Source organism: Primulina huaijiensis, unplaced genomic scaffold, assembly GCF_012295235.1.
Source record: "Primulina huaijiensis isolate GDHJ02 unplaced genomic scaffold, ASM1229523v2 scaffold16847, whole genome shotgun sequence".
Taxonomy (NCBI): Eukaryota; Viridiplantae; Streptophyta; class Magnoliopsida; order Lamiales; family Gesneriaceae; genus Primulina; species Primulina huaijiensis.
The window spans coordinates 103060-122683 of record NW_027343420.1 but is presented as its reverse complement, the minus strand read 5'-3'; the positions used below and the strand labels follow the sequence as shown (position 1 = coordinate 122683).

Below are 19624 nucleotides of genomic sequence, written 5' to 3'. Positions count from 1 at the left end.
ATTCGTGAGACGGATCTCTTATTTGGGTCATCCATGAAAAAGTATTACTTTTTATGCTAATTGTATTACTTTTTATTGTGACTATGGGTATGGTTGACTCGTCTCACATGAGACTCACTCAATTATTGAGATGTTTTGAATCGGTATCACTAGAGTTTCTGTCATGCTAAAATTATTCACAACACATATTTCACATCATCAATCAAAACTATTAAATTTAGAAACAAAAGTAAAAATAAATATATTTATCTCCAAATCACAAGAGATATAAAATACCAATAAAATCATTGGAAAAATGAAGCACATATAGCGTCATCAGATGATGTCAAGGGCGATGATGTCACCACCCCTCGGCCTTATCAAATAGCTGGAATTTCCTTTTAATTGCCACTGTCTTCCATACAACATTAAAAATTATTTCCGTCAAAATATATATATATATATATATATATATATATATACATACATATACATATATATGTATGTATATTAACCCCAAAGAAATAGAGGGATTGAACCAAAACATCTGTCTCGTAGATCTCAAAAAACAAAATGGGAAACTCAAGTGAAAATTTGAATGCAATAGAGAAAAGATTAGTGGAAGAGCTAACAAAAGGCAGGGAAAGTGCACTCCAACTCCAAGCCCTTCTGCGTAAGCTTGCAAATCCTAAAGAGTACTCGGGTCAAGAACAGCTCGCCGTGAAAATCTTGAGATCTTTCACTGAGGGTCTCTCAATGGTGGCTTCTGGCAGTACCGCTGCCTCAGCCCAGATCGACTCCGTTGACTGTGCTGGAGGTGGTGCCGCCGACGGAGGAGGTGGTGGTGGTTCAGCGTCTCCAGGCGGGAGGAAGCAGAAGAAGAAGACGCTGCTCAAAGATCGGAGGGGCTGCTACAAAAGAACGTGAGATATATATATCAACAATATATATACTTGGAATAATGATAAGTCTGTTTTTTTTCTAGATATTTTTATTTATTTAACATCAAACGAAATCCTAAATTATATTGAGCAAATAGATTGTTTTTTTTCAAGAGCATGAGCCTCAAGAATCAAGATTATTTCCTTGTATAATTAGTTACCGAAAACTCTCTCTTTTTACAGTAGTTTATACGGGGAATAATTCAAAACAATAAATTTTTCTAGTAGGACAATAAACGTACACCTACGATGTTGATTCATCGACAGTGCTCGCAACTTGATGGATAAAGCAAACAAGAAAGGTGGCTTTTGCACTTTCGTTTTGATGTATGAATCTATCATATCAATACATCATGAAGCACAAAATTACAAATCATTGTACGCAATAGAAAGTTTAGCATCATATACATATTTTTTAAAATAAAGTTTTTGTGTGTGTTTGTGGCCTTTTTTTCTCTTGGGAAAATTATTTGTTTAAATTCATTGGATGTGGTCATTTCAAGATTTGGAATATGGTACATGGAGATAAGGTTTTGTGGAGCCAACTCCACCAACTCAATTGACCAGTTATTAATTTATTGATGGGTGTTTAGTGGGTGTGAATTATGTTAAATATTGACTGCTTAACTATGAATTCTAAAAATGAAACTTACAAAACTAAAAATAATATGGTTTTCTTGATATGATATCCATTACAATTCTTAATTCACAACAGAAATTGTATTACTAAAGTTGCTGTATTGAATGAATCTTTTTTATTTCATTGAACTCTGCAGAAGAACCTCAGATTCATGGACAAGGATATCTCCAACGACAGATGATGGGCGTGAATGGAGAAAATATGGTCAGAAAGATATTTTGAACAGCAAACATCCGAGGTAATCGGACTGTCTTTCCTCTTTTTTTCCCTCCCCCAGCCTTTTGGCCTTAACTGCTATTTAATTTGCTAGTGATTAATATTTTGAACCAGAAAGCATTCCAATCTATATTTATTTGTACTGGTTACATGCAGATGTTATTATAGGTGCACACACAAGCATCAGGGATGCAAAGCCACAAAACAAGTTCAGAAAATCAAAGAGGAACCATTAATCGTTTACCAAACCACTTACTTTAACCAGCACACCTGTGCGGATACACTGGCTAAACTTCCACACGAACTCATCCTTGAATCAGACCCCCCCGAATCAAATCTACTCAGTTTTGGACCAACTCCAAACCCTGTGAAAATTTCATCGTCCGAGGAAGATAAACATATGGTTTGTTTCCCTCCTTCTAAATCATCTGAGAATCCGAGCACCTGGCCGGATGCATGGTCTCCAAGAATATTAGTCTCTGATGATGACCTAGAAGAAGCGGTTTCGGGGCTTTATTCGTGTGCATCTATGACTGGTTCGCAGCACGGGATCGATATGGAGGTCAATCAACTAAGTGATATAGACTTCTATCAGATATAAACTAGCTAGACTGATCATATTATATGTATCTTTTCATACAGAATATGATGTTTGTTGTGTGTTACATCAATTAAAAGACTTGTAGTGTATACAGTAAATGGCTCCCTCGTCTAATAAATTCCTGCTGAATACATAATAATTCCTTCTTTTTTTGTGTGTATTTATGTATTTCAACGTAGTTTGTTTTGAAAAAATAGAAGCGTTCTCTCCCACAAAATGATTCGGAATGTATGCAACTATGAGTCGGACTTGACTACGTTCAAATTAATTTGAAAAATACGAAAACTTATACATCGAAAAATACCTGTTAAGGCCTAACAGTGGTGGGATTTGAACCGAAATTGAATTACATTTCAGTTGCGTACTACACGTTGCTATTCAATCACGACTGCAAAGTTTTCTCATACCATTACACACACACACTTATATATAAACCTCGTTCAACCTGATAACGAAGTCGAAGACCCTTTTTTTATCTAATACAAAAGAAAAGAAGAATTCCAAAGCCCATTTCCCTTGAAAATATTTGCCAATGGGATAAAAAATTTCATGTCGGAAGTTGATTTTATTGTAAAGCTAGTGTATGAACACTACTTGTGATCTACGGCCTACATCGTTTCCATTTATTTGGATATCAAGCTATAATTCTCCACCAACATTATGTAAAATTCTTTTAATATATATATTACGGAAAAAAAAATTTATATCCATACAAGTGAGAGTATATATATAACATCACATACATATATATCGATCCATTCCATAAAACCGTGGTTTTTTATGAATTATTACACAACATATGAATATCGCGTCGGACATGTAGTCAGTATATTAAAAGATAACATTAAACATGAGAATAGTTTACATCTTACCATAGTTCAAAATCTATGTCACCAAGCTGATCAACTTCCATTTCAAGACCATGAAAACTATTCATCGATGCGCAAGAATATAACCCTGAAGCCTCTTCCTCTAGATCATCACCAGGGACGGGTATTGTTGGAGACAATACCTGTTTACATCCACTGGAACCCGACCCGATAATTCCATTCCATGAGCTCGTGTTTACAGATGATTTTGCGTAAGGGAAACCAACAATTTGTGTGTCTACAGCCTCGAATTCTTGTTTCATCAAAGAAATATTGGCAGGTTTTGGGGAATGGTTATAATTACTTCCTTGAAAACTGAGTAGATTGGATTCAATCGGGTCCAGTTCGACGATGTGCTGTGGAAGCATTATCCGCGTGTCGGTGCAAGTGTGATGACTGAAGTACGTCATCTGATACAATGGATCCTCCTTCACTTTTTGGACTTGTTTTTTAGCTTTGCAGCCTTGAGACTTGTGTGTGCATCTATAATAGCATCTGTAAACCATAAAAAAAGACAAATTTAATCCCATGGTTATTAGAAAAACATTTACTGACAATGAATTACATTTGGATGATCTTATAATATTGTGAGGAAATATGATTCGGACCATAGAAAGATTGTCAAAATCCATGCATAATACCCCAAAGTTAATGAATTATTATTATGAGGCAAAAGAATATTTACTGTTTTGAATTCCTATAGCAAGCGGTCTCAAAGTTATATTATTAGTTTCATTCATGTTAGAATTGAAGTACAGGGATATTAATGAGAATTGATTGAAAAAGCGAAGTTGTATATTATGTTATATATACCACACCAATTATGCCTTGGTTTCTAGCTTGATCTTTGCAAGAATCATTGAAGTGGTATTTGGTTTTGAGAAGAGAATTCAAGGGAAGAATGTCAAATGAACATATTTTGTGGAAATTTGAAATTCATTACATTAATTAATAAACAAGTTAAAATTGCGTATGATTTCAAATCCATGAATCTCAAAAGTACCGCTCAAACAAATGAGCTAGATTTAAATCTTGAATTTGAAATCCTCTCAATATCCCAATACACCACTAAATAATTTAATGTTTGGATATAATGATTCAAAATCACAATTTTTCTATTTTCTAGGTCTAGAAGTTGAAAGTGAAACATCAAAAGCTCATTAGCTTCTTTAAACTCACAAGTTTTTATCATTCTTCAATTTTCTTACACAGAAACGTAATATTGACAGCAGACCTAAACTCGATAATTTTTTTAAAAAATATTATTTCTTGTAAGAGTATCATAGTTCCCACAGGTTACATGCTCTAGATATATGGAACACCCAGTTTTTTTAAAAAAAGAACATATATATAATTTCCCTTTAAAATCATAGGGGCTAATTATTATAAGATATTATATATATATAATATATACTTAAATCAATTTACCTTGGATATTTGGAGTGCAATATATGTTTTTGGCCATATTTTCTCCATGCACATCCATCTTCTACCGTAGGGGACTCTTTTATCCATGAATCAGAGGTCCTTCTACAAACCAGCAATACTTGTGTTCAAAACAAAAGCAAAATGCAGTTTCAACAACATATAAAATTTTTAATAAATCTATGATCATTAATCAAGGGCATCTACGAATATCGATCTCTATACTAATATCCGATTAATCTGAATCTCTTAGTCACATGTAGAACATATTTTTGAACAAATAGCGACAGCCATATCCTTGAATGAGTAAATATAATCATTTGTGCACAAATGAAAAAAAAAAAAAAAAAAAAAAAAAAAAAAGAAAAAAAAGAAAAGGATTTTGCACTCTTAAACCTGAATTACAAGTCTTGATGACCACAGCAGATGAAATGCAATGTGTTACTATTGAACCATACAAGAAAATACCACACATATATAGAAGCAGAATATGACAGCAAAAGAGTTGAAATTTAAAATTAATCACCAATCTTATCAAAACAGGAAAAAGAAAAATTAAAGGGGAAAAAGGGTTCACCTTTTTTAGTTAATTAATTATCTGCAAATAGTGAAAAGATATCGCAAGATTGAATAGCTCACGCTGAAATTAAACTCTAGCTAGATGACACAATCGATCAGCATCTAGAAAGTTTGTGCAGTACTGTTCAATCCATCTTTCCTTAAATTACTAAATTGGTAATTCTTGATTGGTGAAATCATTTTTGATGAAGTAATCAATTCACATATAAAAATCACAAATATCAATATTATAAATATTATGTCCATAAAAAGAAGACATGGTAAATCTCACTTTCTCTTGTAACAACCCCTCTTGTCTTTGACCACTTTCTTCGTCCCCTCGCCGGAACTGGTCAAGTCGCCGCCGCCACAGTCAACGGCGGAGAGCTGAGCCGATAAGACGGCGGTGCACGAGCTCGCGATCGAAATACCGTTAGTGAAAGATCTCAAGATTTTCATGGCAAGTTCTTCACTTGAGGTCGACCCTTCATCTTTAACAGAATTATGCAGAAGGGTTTGGAGTTCGATTGCACTATTTCTGCCTGCTAATAACTCTTCCATCAATCTTCTCTCTATAGAACGTAAATTTTGGTTTAATTTCCTCATTTTTTTCTGGCCTTTTTCAACTCAATGAGATCTAAGAGACGAGGGTTTCCTCTTTTATTTTCTGTATTAATGATTTATGGAAGTATTTATTATATTGTCGGAAAGTGGAGAGAGTGGTAGATATCAAATTTGTGGGGAAACCCTTTAAAGTTTTGAGGTTTGACAGAGCCAAGAGGGTGACGTAATCAAACTATGTAATCGAATGACGCAATAATCACACTATTTAGAAGATAATTATCTGTTTTTTCTTTTGAGTGGACGTGCTTTATCTGTTAATTTGTATAATTAGGTTGAGCAAAAGTGCTTTGTCTAGATAATCGAGAGTATATATTTCTTTTATAAAATTTTTTTGTTATGGATCGATTTTGTGACATGAATATTTAATTCGACTCAATATGTGGAAAAATATTTTTTTTATTTCAAAAGTTTTATTTAAAAATATTTTTTTATTTCAAAAGTTTTATTTTTCACCAAGAGTGTAGGTATAGCCCAGTTGACTTATCTCACATATATAGATTTATGAGACCGTTTCAAATTATACATATTCTATTTTTTTNCACGAAATTGATCCGTGAGACCGTCTCACAAGAGTTTTTGTGTGTAATACTTTTTCATGGATGACCCGAATAAGATATTCAACCAACGAAATTGATCTGTGAGAACGTCTCACGATAGTTTGTTTGTGTGTGTGTACATGAAAAAATCATCATCAACTTGTCTTTCATGTAAGATATTAAAGTAGTGTTGGCAAATTCTTAAAAAAAAAGTAATTATTGATGTTTTCTTTACAAATTTGCAAAATTTTGTAAAGAAAAAGTCAATAATCATTTTTAAAAATATTTACAAACACTAACTAAGTCGAGTAGTGTTTTATTCTAATTTATTTCCCTATAATTGGCCCTCACAAGTTGTGAATATATGTATTTTGTGACTAAAATTAATGCAAAATCTAATGGGATAATGTCCAAAATCTTATACCGCGTCAGATTAAAGTCAATTAGAATTTTAAAAAATTAATTCAGCTTACTAAACCTTTTCGCTTGGTGGACAAGTCACTGCATATTACAAGGAAGACAATAATGTTTATTTATAAGATTCAATTTTATTTGGTAAGAAAGTGGCATACTAGGCGTCACCTTTTGAATTAAAAGTGTAAAATATAGTATATTATTTTGAACATTGAATTAAAAAATAATATATTGATAAATAAATTATATTTTCGAGAAAGAATATTTACAATTAGGCGATTATATTTAATTCTGGCTTTGAGGAATGAAAAATGATTATGGGGAATTCCGTGTAGTTTACCTTTTAGAACTTATCATTAAAATTTCACCAAACTCCGAAAATTACAAATATTGAATGAAGGCAAAAACTTGTGTGATACGATCTCACGGGTCGTATTTTGTGAGATGGATCTCTTATTTGGGTCATCCATAAGTATTACTTTTTATGCTAAGAGTATTACTTTTTATTGTGAATATCAGTAGAGTTGACCCGTCTCTCAGATAAAGATTCGTGAGACCGTCTCAAAAAAAACCTACTCTTAAACCAATATGACCACAAAATATTAAACCACCATAACTTTGGAATCACGTGTAGTTGAATTTTTCTTCATATATACTCTGATCATCCACACGTAAAAAATATCCCAAAATTATTTTATCTTTAATTTTGCGAGTGAGTACATCTCAAATACTACTTTATTCGATTCTGAACGTGAAACGCAAACTTTTACATATGTCCAAATGACTTTCTTTAACAAGTTCAATTCAACATTAAATGCATCCAATCTCGATCCGACATTTTCTGTGAAAGACACGATCCTTCTTTCCGCAAATTCAGATAGGTCGGCCACTGACATTATACAGAGATGAGGCCACAGTAAGTATATGAAATATTTTACTTTGTTTACTCGTCAAAATTACAAAACATTTAATTAGCATCAATATAGAGTATAGCGGTTGCAAGGCATTCATTTGGGAAAATGATACGCCCCACGGCGCCAATGGGTTATCCATCGTTCATTGGTGTGAGACCCACATTCATTGTGAGACGCCACGCCAATCCAAAGACTATCACTACATGGATGGGCTATTCACTTGACGGTGGCATTGGGAATGGATGAAGTGCAGGGTCCAGCAGAGGTCATAAAATGGATGTTCTTGAATGTAGCGACGCCCTTATCATTGGTGAAAAGATGCTGCATCCATAGTGGATTCGTATTAAATCATGATCATGACGCTCATAATTTAACATAAAATTACATGCAACTATTCCTTCTGTTTTTGTTCCAAAAAAGAAACATAAATGAAGTTAGTAAATAATTAACATAATACAAACTTTAAAATTGATTTTTACACACATGTTATGCAGTGGGTTTATTCACTAGTAATCGAGAAAGACAGCAAACAAACAATCACCCAGTTGCTTGTATTTCATATGATTTGTAATACAAGAAATATTTAGCAAAAGGAAACTTTCTGAAAATGTGCCTTCTCTGCAGTGTAGAATATTTACAACACTTAAATGACCAGGAAACAGGGTGAGGTAAGGTCATGCTCTCACCAGTTCAGAAAATGAGAAGAATACATACCGGAGTTATCTTATCCAACTGTTTCTTTTTGGGGTTTAAAATTTCCTCAGGCCTTCCGTCGTGTCTGGATTGAACATTAAGTTGGTTATGTCAGCAATCTAGTTATTTAAACGAGGCCATTGTTTTAGTTAAAGCTGATGACAGTTTATTCACTGGCAAAATGGTAAATTGTGTTATAACTGGAATGAAGATGGGAAGAGAGGAGAGGATAAGAACACATTGCACATGAGTTCAAATACAACAGAAAATTGTGATTACTGTTTACACACCACAAACTAAATCTCTTACGTATTGAAAATTTTAAAAAATTATGTAAATACGAGACGAAAAAGCTGCATAAAAAATCAATATGAATAACACGGATGGCCCATAAAGTTGAACAAGAACCCAAGACAATATAAATAAATTAAATTTGTCCAAAGTTGAAAATGTTCACAAGATATTTTGTAAAACATTTATGCATGAAAAGAAAGGGAATTTTTCCCTTTATAAAACTCATCCAAAGCTAAACATCTATGGTAATAGTGAGCTAAAATTTGCTTAAGTGAGAATCATTCATAAGCTGGCAAACAACAGGAAAAAAAAATGCCTGGATAGAATTAATAGGAAAGACATACCCAGAAAATGTAACGCATTCACCAATTTTAGCCTCGTCTGGAGCTATAAGAGGCTCCACAATGGAATGATCTTGATTAGAAGCACACAACACCTGGAATTTAAAGAAATGGAAAAGAAAGGCACTCATCATGACTGATCTCCAATACAGAAGAGACAGTAGATGCAGAAAGTATCACCTACCGCACTTTCATAAGAAAAATAAATTATTAAGCATGGATTTCAAATAAACTTGGGCAGATTAAGATTGTAATGACCCGAATCAAATATTACTAATTAAGACATGATTAAAGAATTGTTAATTAAGTATTTTTAAGGAATTAATTGAGGATCAACATATTGAGATCCACCGAATTGAAAACGGATCACCCAATCTACTTCGCATTACATTATCTCGAGATATCCAACTAGACGAATCACCCGATCTAATTCAAATTACATTATCCCCAGAAATCTAACTAGATGAATAAGAGTATAACACGTGGCAGAAAATATCGTGTTCAAATCTTCTGAACTAGTCTGGACGCAGTCTATAAATAGAAGCTGATTTCATTTGTTTCCTTTCCTTCAGTTTCTCTCTCTCGAGTTCAAGTCACATACCTTAGGTTTTCCAATCAGTTTCTAAGGCCGTTTAGTGTCGGGAAGCTTCGGAGTTGTTGTCGACTCGAGGAAGGGTCGGTGACCTAAAGACTTAAATAGAGATTTGATTATCAATAGGAAGAACTTTGAAGCATGTTTAATGATTTTGGATCTTGCTTGATAGTGATTTCAGTATGTTGGTATTGTTTCGGTTCAGACGAGCAAACTTTCTGTTAGATTGTTTTAGTGAGGTATGTGATGTACTGACTGAGATATTAAAGCGTAGTATACACACTTATAAGTTGTATATTTATCTGTTGCATGATACATGCTTTATTGTTTGACATATTATGCATGACATATCACGTTGGGCTAGATATCTTTTGAGATATACCTCGTTTGTTAGGTCGCTCAGTCTTGTTTTGTATTGTGGACGGTTGGGTATCGAGAGCTACATGTCCGACAGGACCTGCGGGCTCTGATGACCCCGGACATTGTAGGTACACGTCTTGATGATAAATGTAATAGCCAAAATATTCCTAGGGCAGATCAGAGACTACACATTCAGGCGCCTCTAGACTAAGCATGAGATTTTTTACTTGATCCTTGATATCCGAGCATATTGTATTTCACATGCATCATATTAGTTTGTATACTCGTACATTATTGTATTGGGTGATTGTCGCTCACGCCCTTGTTTTCATCTTGGACACCTCATTCCACGAGGCAAGTATTAGGTTGGACGTTTCGGACGGCCAAGATAGTGGCTAGAGCAGTTGGGTTTTTTGTGGTGATCCAGTTGAAATTTTATTTGGTTTCTCGTATTCTCGTACATAATTATGATTTCGATTTGGTTGTATTACCAATTAAGATTGAGATTATTGTATTGTTTTCATTTCGGTTGTAAGATGATTAAAGTTATTTTGATTCCGCTGTTTAATTGTTGTTATCAAGTTTAATTATGTTTAGTAGTGTCTCATGTAAGATCGCTACAAAGATTAACAAGATTGGGAGATGATAATGAATATGATGTTGATCTCTAAAACATGGCAAGCCTAATGCTGCTGTAGCAAGGAGCTTTGTTTTCAGGAGTGGGGTTTGTGGTGTAGGAGAGAGGGGGGTGTTGTGCGTGCATAGTGTCAAGTGTCAAAAACAGGGAAAAAGTGGGAACATACCAATCCCTCTGACATCACATCTCGTAACTTCCCAGGCTTTACATTTGTTATCAGTACCACTCGGCGGTTCTGAAAATACAAGGTAAAAAAGAACCACTAGATGTTAACAGCACCCTACAAAACCCAAACTTAATCAGGATGTAAAACAAATTTCAATGTACACTGAGCATTCGTACCTTTAACTGATCTGGAGTGCAATATTTTGCCAGGCCACTCACCACTTGCCTGCATTTGGCTTCTCCAATATCAATCTCCTCAACCAGCAAGCTGCATTTCAAAATGAGTAATAAAGAGACAGCCAAACTTTACTGGAAGTATTCATTGAGTTTTGCACATGAGATGAAAATTTCATCTCTAGAGGAACAACTGGATGAAAAACAGAAGTACATGAAACAGTGTGCTCGATAATGATAATGGATACGATCACGAATTAAACATAATTATCAAAACAAAATAAATTTGACATCAGATATTTCAGAATAAATTCCCATTAAGAAAGGAGAAGAAGGTCATAGGTATGACCATAAAAGAAAAATCCTGAAACATTCCTTGCCTTAAATCATGTGAATGCCATAAATTTAGTCGATGCAAGTTGGGCGAAGTGGAACAAAGAAAACAACGGCATAGCTACTTCACCTATCAGCTGAAGGATGTTTCCAGGCTTTACGAATATGTCCAATCTGTATTTTAAGTAAACTGACGCTAAGTTCTTCGTCTTTCTTTTCCACCTCCTTTTCAGGTTGCCTAGCTTTGCCTGGCTCTTTCTCAGGAAGTTTTCTTTTGTCTGGGGTAGCTTGGCCGGCTGCTTCAACCTTTTCCTTTTGTTTTTCAAAGAAACAGTAGTGTAAGCATATTAGTATATGTCCTTGCGCGCCTTGACAACTTCAATGACAAAAATGCTAATAGAAAGGCTCTGCATGTTGATGGAATTTAGCAGCATTTTAAAATAGAAAGAAAGTAGAAATTATTTTAAAAAAGAAAGCAGTTTGAAACTAATCGTAGGCAATTGATTGTAGCAGCAAGGTCCATTCTGACAGGAGTATGTGTTCATCACAAGAAAAAAACAAAGTACAATTCATGCTAAAAATTGCCACCAAGAGTATTCCAACTACAACTTCAATTAGAAGAAAATGCACAGGTGAAGCACTTACTGCGTCAGCACTTTTCTTCGCTTTCAAGTCTGCTTCCTTATTGATAGCCTCTTTCGTTTCTTGAACAGTTTTCTTTGCATTGGAATCATCAACCTTCCTCGTCGATTTTAACGCCTACGAATCAATTGTTGACATATTAATACATCAAATTCCAGTTTATTTTTGTTCTCAGTGGCAGGTTAATAATAACTTTAAGACAACAACGCACACAAAAATATTCCAATTTCGGAATCCAAATAAATGTAATTTATCTCGAGTTTGAACAATTCGGTATCCTTGTTCTGTTCCCATGGAAAAGTAACAACATGTTTAAGAACAATTGGTCCTCTCGTATATTTGTATCTTTAGCATGAAAAATATTCGGAATCATGAGAAGGAAAGCTATCCATTCTCTTACATGTCAATAAAAGAAAAACACAAAACAACAAAGGACCATCTGAACTCTCACTAGTGCCTTCATGTTTCTCCATAACTCCTAGCATATTAAAGCTCCAACTATAACAGTAGAGATCAATGCAACAAAATTGGTAATCAATCATTCATAAAAAAGAAACAGATAATGACCACAATAGAGTAGCAAGTTACTCACTGAGGGAATGCATTGGACATTCTCCACTGGAATCTTTTTGAATAATTCCCCAAAATATTCCTTGTTCTGCACTAGGAAGACGAGTTCATAAACAAGGGAGCAAAGGGGGAAATTGAAAAATCAAGAGGTGCTACAAATAAAAGTATGTGCATTTCTTTAGTCGCTACAGAACCTCGCATAGAATACAGAAAGTATAACAGATATGCAATTTAATATACCTTTCTTTTGAAGGAAATTCATTAAAAAAATATAAAACCGAATTTTGGTATTAGGTTCATTCATATTAGGTACAAAGTGTTTATAATGAGTGGCATGTACCCAATGAACTACTAATGATGTTTTACATCTATCTAAAAAACCATAAAGAACCAAGGAGAATGATTCTGATTTTTCAGCAGTACACATCTAATTATTTCGCTCAAGAACTCCCACAAATACGCACTTCAATGGACGAGATCATTCAGTGATGTTCAGGGACCAAGAAAGATCAGAAATCACTTAAACATCTTTTTTTTGGAACACAATCTTTGGAAGCATTCTGGTCAACTACACTAGCCTGCGCAATCAATATTAACTTGAAATATCATTTGAAAATCTTTGTACCTTCTTTGTAGGACATCAAGATTGGTTTCTTTACACCGTTAAATCGGATAATAAAAACTCAATCTTCAGGAAACCGACTATTCATACCTGAATATAATCAACCCATCTCAACAAGTGTGGCAGCTTGGCTTTGTCAGAGCTTGAAAGATCACTCTGAAACTCGCAAAAAGCTTGTTAGTCACAACTGTACAAAACAGGTTGAGAAATAAGGAAATCTCCTTACTTCCAATATCCGTAAATCCGTCTAAAATGTCCAAAAAGCTAATCAATACTCACTAGATATAGACCGCGACACGTAAAATAAAGACTCTTCAATACATCCAATCACAAGTGTGAGCACAAATCAACATATATGAAGCAAATCACCAAAGAATACATTTTTCATTGGCATAATAACGACAGTTTATTAAAGAAAACGTAGACCGCACACCACAGCCGAATGCACAACTGAAAAGACAATCATGTCAGCTTCAGATGGCTTCAGTCCACCTCCCATAAGAACAGACTTTGTGATCAACTCTTCATTCAACTTGCCAAGACTTTTCAAAGTGACACTGGAATTTTCCAAAAGCGACTCAGCAAATTCTATCCATTTCAGCAGCTGCCACCAAGATTAAGTCGGTCGCACCAAAATGCTTAATTTTCAAGCGACTAAAATAAAGCACAAAGAAAAATAAAATTAACCATAAAAACGTATAAAATTACTTCTTTGTTGTTAACTTGAAGATCCCCATTTCCTGATGAACTCAGTATTCGTGTGCAGAGGCTCTTCACGTCACTCCCCAAATCACTTGAAAACTCATTCTGCAAAACCAAGGCATCGAAGACTCTGAATCCCTTCTCAAAATGTTCATTAATTAACGTCCATAAATGAAAAGAGAACGAAAATGAAGCTTACCGCATCCAACGAGAGGTATTTACAGAGAGCAAAAACAATATTTTGCTTCGTAATCACAGATGCCATCGATCGAAATCTTAAATTGTGTCAAAATCACTTTCCTTGTCGGAAAATTTAAATTAAAATCAACTCCTAAGTTGAGTGATAAACCACCAGAAATTTATTCTCTAGGGTTTTAAATTTGGAATGTGGTACTCTTTTTATTGGGCTTTACTGAATGGGCCCAATTTCGTTTTCCCTTGTTCAGTCCAACTGAAATAATAAATAAATACTTTGAAAATGACTTGATAAAATAATATATATATAATAATGAATAACAGATGGTAACTATTGTACACCTGTGTGTATTAAAAGTTATATTTTATATAAATTATTTAATTCTTATTAGAAATAGAATTTAAAAAAATATTATTTTTCTTATATCTTCATTTTGTAAAATCTGATATATTTAAACTTGTAAAGGATAAAGATAATAATAAATTTCGAAAAATTTAAAATATATATGTTTGATTTGTAAAAATAAAAACATAATAAACTATACATTTATTTAAGTGATCGAGTTTTAAGATATAATAATTTTAACGCAATATTTTATTCATTCTAAAATAATATAATGTTTAAAATAAGACTATTTTAGGTATATTAGTTTTAGTGACCAAGATACTTATTTAAAACCACTCAATCTTAATGTTAATAATGAATAATAATAATCATAATAATTTGAAGTGTATTATTTATAGAGTAGACGGGTCAACCCTACCTATATTCACAATAAAAAATAATACTCTTAACATAAATAGTAATATTTTTTCATGGATTACCCAAATAAGAGACTCGTCTCACAAAATACTTGCGTGAGACCGTCTCACATAAATTTTTGCCTTATTTATATAACATCTTTAGTCCGTAGTACACTCGTTTCTGCTGATAAATTTATGCCATCTGATATGATATTATTATATTTTTCTATTTGTACAAAAACTACTAATATTTATGTTATAAAAAAGAAAAGAAAATAATACGCACATTCTTCTAGCAAAATGTACGGTGTTACATTGCTCACAGTTCCTTGGTATTTTTCATCTGTACACTGCTCAAAGTGATTACACATTGATACATTAAGTTTCAAATAAAGACTTCGTCCAGACAAAAAACGAGCAAAACAAAAGAAAGATTCAACAGTTATTCATTCCGCAGCACAAGCATGGGCAAGAGAATCAGTTTAGCTAATTCACGCTGGAACATAAGATTCGAGCAGGAGTCTTGCTGGGGATGGTGATCTGATTTCGACCATCAAATAAACAAATTTCCACTGTTTATCAACCTTGTCCTTGAACATCTCAGCACCAACTAACCCAGCTCCATGGGGACCGCGAATGTGGAAATTAACCTAATATTTGCCAGATAGATCCGTAAATAGAATGTAGGCCTAACAGACAGAAACATTAAATTGTTGTGTACTCTAGTAGGCACTACAGATATGAAAAGAAAAGGCTACCTCAATATGCTCGCTGCCATCTTCATCAGTCCATATTCGATTAGGGATGCGTTGGCGAGCAGCTCGGTTCCTGCTTTCCTGGCCGTAACCAGTTATAGGGGATCCGATTCTGACTCTAACCTGGCCCAAAGGAGGTAAAAATGTCGAAAGCAGAATCACATGAATGATTGGAGAGGTACAGAGATAAAATCAGGAACTGTATCATTAACTCGATATCAATATCAAAGACCTAGATAAATGGATCCGAAAAATCGAGTCTATGAACCAACATGATGCTGAGTTTGTTGTTGCTAAAAATCAAATCATCAAGTCTAGGAACCGACATGATGCTGAGTTTCTTGTCATGTTAAAACTTTTATAAATCCATTACGATTTCGCAGAAAAATTCCCATGAGTTTCTTCCTATCAAGAGACCAGACTTCATCGTTTGACTTAAGACCAAAAATCAAGTTTAGGAAAAGAAGTGAGAGGATCTTTAAAGTTAGAAGATATGAATCATCTGTTCAATGCCCAAATATTTCTAATTCGGTAACTGTCATTCACGAAAATTTACCTGATCATGTTTTACATCAATTCACAACCACTGATCAAAAGATGAGTAAAACCCACATGAAAAGGAGTTGGAAGTTGAAAAGAAAAAACATATAATTGAGCGAACCTGACTGTCATTTTTTATTCTTTCAAGAGCCTTCCCAAAAATTTTATACCTGATAAAGATTGGTATATAAAAGTCAGAAACTAAGGTTACATTCCCAAGAATTTCATCATATACCACAAGTTTATTACTTCGCAAAGAAACCTCACTCTTTAGGTTCAAATAAAAGTTCCTTAAAAACAGCATATCCTGCAGCTGCTGCAATTCCCAGCCCAGCTAGGATGAGAACACTATAAGAAGCTCCCTCGGTAAATGTCATTGGTTTCTCAGGTATATTATATGTTGGAGCATCAAATGGATCCTCGACTGTGGTCACATCTCTTTTGGTCTGTATGGAAAAAATAAAGAATAAAAGTAAATCTTTGATTATCAAGGTAATTTCAAAATGGTAAATATAGCAAGTAAAAAAATTATTCAAGAGAAGATTTAAGCTTAAAGTTAGCATTGATGACTTAAATGCTATTCTAGACGATCAAATGTTTGAAGTTCACAGATCAACGTGGCGTTCGCGAGTTGCTGATATATACAGTATAATGAGCATATTATCTAGCTTGACCTTGTAATCAATATGCAAAATTACAAAACATTCTTGCATTAATCACAACACCTGGTAAGATTTGTTAGTCAGTGCAGCCCTGCTGTGTAGATATATATGATTTATTTGGAAGTCTCAAAATTCCATGAACTATCAGAGTATCAGTAGGGGTATCAATTTTCTTTTTAACCCATTGATATTTATTATTATATTTACTTCACAAGCAATTTTTAAAGATTGGAATATAGATCCAGAGCAGGGAAGACCGGTGAAATAGGGGCTCATTCTGCTTCAGATCCGCATTTCATAATTTTCAGAAAAAATTCTTAATACGACTTTGCCTCAAAGAATAAAGCCTTGAAGGAATATAAGCTAGCAATATCTAATAATAGATAAGAGAGCGAATGCAGTGTGATGTTTGCAATTTTTCATTCACATGGGAAACAGGGCAACTAAGCAGGAAGACACAAGTGCTTTCAGTTATATGCAATATAAAAAACAGGCCCGGTAAAAGGCAAGGGGGTGCATCCCTCACGGGGATTCTTGAAATTTCGTTTGTAACTTCCTTCAGACGTACTAAGTCAAATATGAGTGGAAAGATAAAGGTTTCTACATTAAAATATCAAGTTTTTTAATGGCGTTTAGGTTAAAAGTAAAACCTCATTCGAGCTCTTCCGTGTTGACTCGGAAGTTCTTGATGCCATGGACCTAGCATAACCAGGAATTGTAATGTCCACCCCATTGACCTCAAAAACTCCCAAAGACGAACGAAGATTCGCAAATTTTCCATTTCCCAATCCTCTAAACAACACCGAGACGCCTACCAAACGTCATCATCCGATCAAATTCTCCACTCGGCGGTAAAACCCATAAAAAATCTTAATTTCCAGGTCATTATTTGAACAAAAAGGAATAAGTATACTGACCAGCTGCCGTATCCGTATTCAATTTTCGAGCGTTTTCTGCTAGAATAACGTGTCTTATCGTGATACCAGATTCCTGAGCCACCTGCAACCTATGTGCAACTGAGTATTAATAAAATGAATGGAAAAAAAAATCGAGTGAATTGGTAAAGCCTGTGCTTAGAATACCTGGTAAATATGATTTTAAGAGCCCTGATCGTTTTCATTTTTCTTTGTTTCAGAGCAGGTGTGCTCTGCTTCTTCAGGATTTCCACCCGCTTGCTAAAACCCTAACGTGTAAGGGTTCTGGCAGTTTGCTGATGCAGGATATCTCAATTTAGACCCGCTTAACTTCGGTATTTGGCAATCAACCCCGATGTTTATTATCTATTCCATCTATTTAGTATACTGACAGTTTTGGTGTGAAAATCACACCAAAAATCTTTCTAATTATGCCTCCTAGAACTCGTTCATGGTGTGGCCTTCATTGGGTGGATTTATTGGTAAATCTTCACCTTATTCGCAACTTTTCTTATTTCAAAAACTGATCACATTATCACGTTTTTTTCTTTTCTCATTTCAAATACGAGATGTAGTTAATTTTCTCATATTTCTTCTCGACTTTTGAAACATTTTCTCAACTGTAAGTTCGTTCTACTATCTCTACCCATTATTTTTTAAAAAATATATATGTTTCTTGACAGCAAAGTTTTATTGCAGGAATACAGGACGGTTCGAGACTGTGGATGGTGAAAAGGTGGCCATGGGGGTGACTGCTGATCGATTGGAGAAAATCAAGGCCGGAATTTGTTTGGATTTATTCATACTGTCCCGACCAATGATGGTTTAATAATTCTTCAACTGCTCGGCATGATAATATGTCACAATATGAAAGGTGCACCATCTGTTTGTGAAGATAACGTCAATAGTCAATGTATAATTTAATTCATTGATAATTTGATATTATTGTATGATAAAATTATATGTCATTGTTTTACAAATAAATGAACATAAGTATTTACACAATAAAGTTTTTTGGATTTTCCACATCGGATAAATGTCATCTACGCAATTTGTTGGTATACCAATTTGTATATTTTTAAGCATAGGATACCAAAATTAGGTGTATTCCAAATTTGACCCCACGACAAAAATTTCACTCAAACAAACTAACGATTCTTTTATCACAAATACAAGTAGGTGAGACGGTTTTACGGATTTGTTTTCGTGAAACGGATCAATCTGATCCATACTCAAAATAAAAAATAATATTTTTAGGATAAAATATATATTATTTGCGAATCGACTCAATTTGGAGGTTCGTCTCATAAAATCGACCTATGAAACCGTCTCATGTAACTTTTTGTGATCAGGTTAGAATTTAGAGTGAATGAATAATTTCTTTTAAAAAATTTCTTTAAACTTAAGCTATAGCAGCTCTTTCTTTAAATGTTAGAAAATCGATAAATTAAATTGAATTTAGTTTTATAACCATGTGGAAGCAACTCGAAATAATCCTTCTAAAAATTGATTAGACATTTTGAAAGCGTTTAAAAGATATGGAAGTTGAAATATTAAAAACGATTTGGTTGAAGCTTTTTATCGAACACTTGTTATGCAATATTTTGGTATTTGAAAGACACAAAATACTTCTACGATACATCTAAAAACATTAGTAGTATCAAGTAAATGTGATGAATAAATATGCACGTATTTGTATATAGATGCTCGGAAATTAACAACTCATACGTCATTCTTTATTCTCATTAGACAATATCCTTAGAAAAATTTGATTACTCGTTTCAACTTAAGACTTATATATTGTTTAATCAAAATTCATAGAACACTTCGATTATAGGTCACAACCTCATAATCTGCATAATATTTAACCTCTCTTATGTCAAGACAACGTGCATACTTTTTAATGTTATCGTGTAAAAGTTATTACTCAGTTAAACTTTGAAGCTCAACTCTCATACATACATACATATAT

The 19624-nt window shown here is 33.9% G+C and overlaps 4 protein-coding genes across 4 annotated transcripts; 1 reads left to right on the top strand and 3 right to left on the bottom strand.

Annotated features, from left to right (window-relative positions):
* The first annotated feature begins 439 nt into the window (after nt 1–439).
* LOC140965905 (WRKY DNA-binding transcription factor 70-like) lies at nt 440–2523 on the top strand. The gene is made up of 3 exons (XM_073426152.1): nt 440–902; nt 1697–1798; nt 1933–2523. The coding sequence occupies exons 1-3, from the start codon at nt 553–555 to the stop codon at nt 2375–2377; spliced, it is 897 nt and encodes a 298-aa protein (XP_073282253.1). The 5' UTR covers nt 440–552; the 3' UTR covers nt 2378–2523.
* A 606-nt stretch (nt 2524–3129) lies between these two features.
* LOC140965911 (WRKY DNA-binding transcription factor 70-like) lies at nt 3130–5958 on the bottom strand. The gene is made up of 3 exons (XM_073426159.1): nt 5522–5958; nt 4675–4776; nt 3130–3741 (listed from the first exon to the last, which is right to left on the bottom strand). Exons 1-3 carry the CDS (start codon nt 5833–5835, stop codon nt 3246–3248), a joined length of 912 nt encoding a protein of 303 aa, XP_073282260.1. The 5' UTR covers nt 5836–5958; the 3' UTR covers nt 3130–3245.
* Nucleotides 5959–7709: 1751 nt separating this feature from the next.
* LOC140965949 (probable methionine--tRNA ligase) lies at nt 7710–14209 on the bottom strand. Its single transcript, XM_073426236.1, has 12 exons — nt 14042–14209; nt 13849–13947; nt 13574–13744; nt 13231–13296; nt 12541–12606; nt 11952–12065; nt 11437–11618; nt 10977–11067; nt 10801–10869; nt 9049–9140; nt 8432–8495; nt 7710–8038 (listed from the first exon to the last, which is right to left on the bottom strand). The coding sequence occupies exons 1-12, from the start codon at nt 14105–14107 to the stop codon at nt 7934–7936; spliced, it is 1185 nt and encodes a 394-aa protein (XP_073282337.1). The 5' UTR covers nt 14108–14209; the 3' UTR covers nt 7710–7933.
* An 841-nt stretch (nt 14210–15050) lies between these two features.
* LOC140965909 (probable mitochondrial import inner membrane translocase subunit TIM21) lies at nt 15051–18013 on the bottom strand. Its single transcript, XM_073426157.1, has 7 exons — nt 17821–18013; nt 17656–17744; nt 17389–17549; nt 16344–16522; nt 16198–16246; nt 15540–15659; nt 15051–15431 (listed from the first exon to the last, which is right to left on the bottom strand). The coding sequence occupies exons 1-7, from the start codon at nt 17856–17858 to the stop codon at nt 15273–15275; spliced, it is 795 nt and encodes a 264-aa protein (XP_073282258.1). The 5' UTR covers nt 17859–18013; the 3' UTR covers nt 15051–15272.
* Between the last annotated feature and the right edge of the window lie 1611 nt (nt 18014–19624).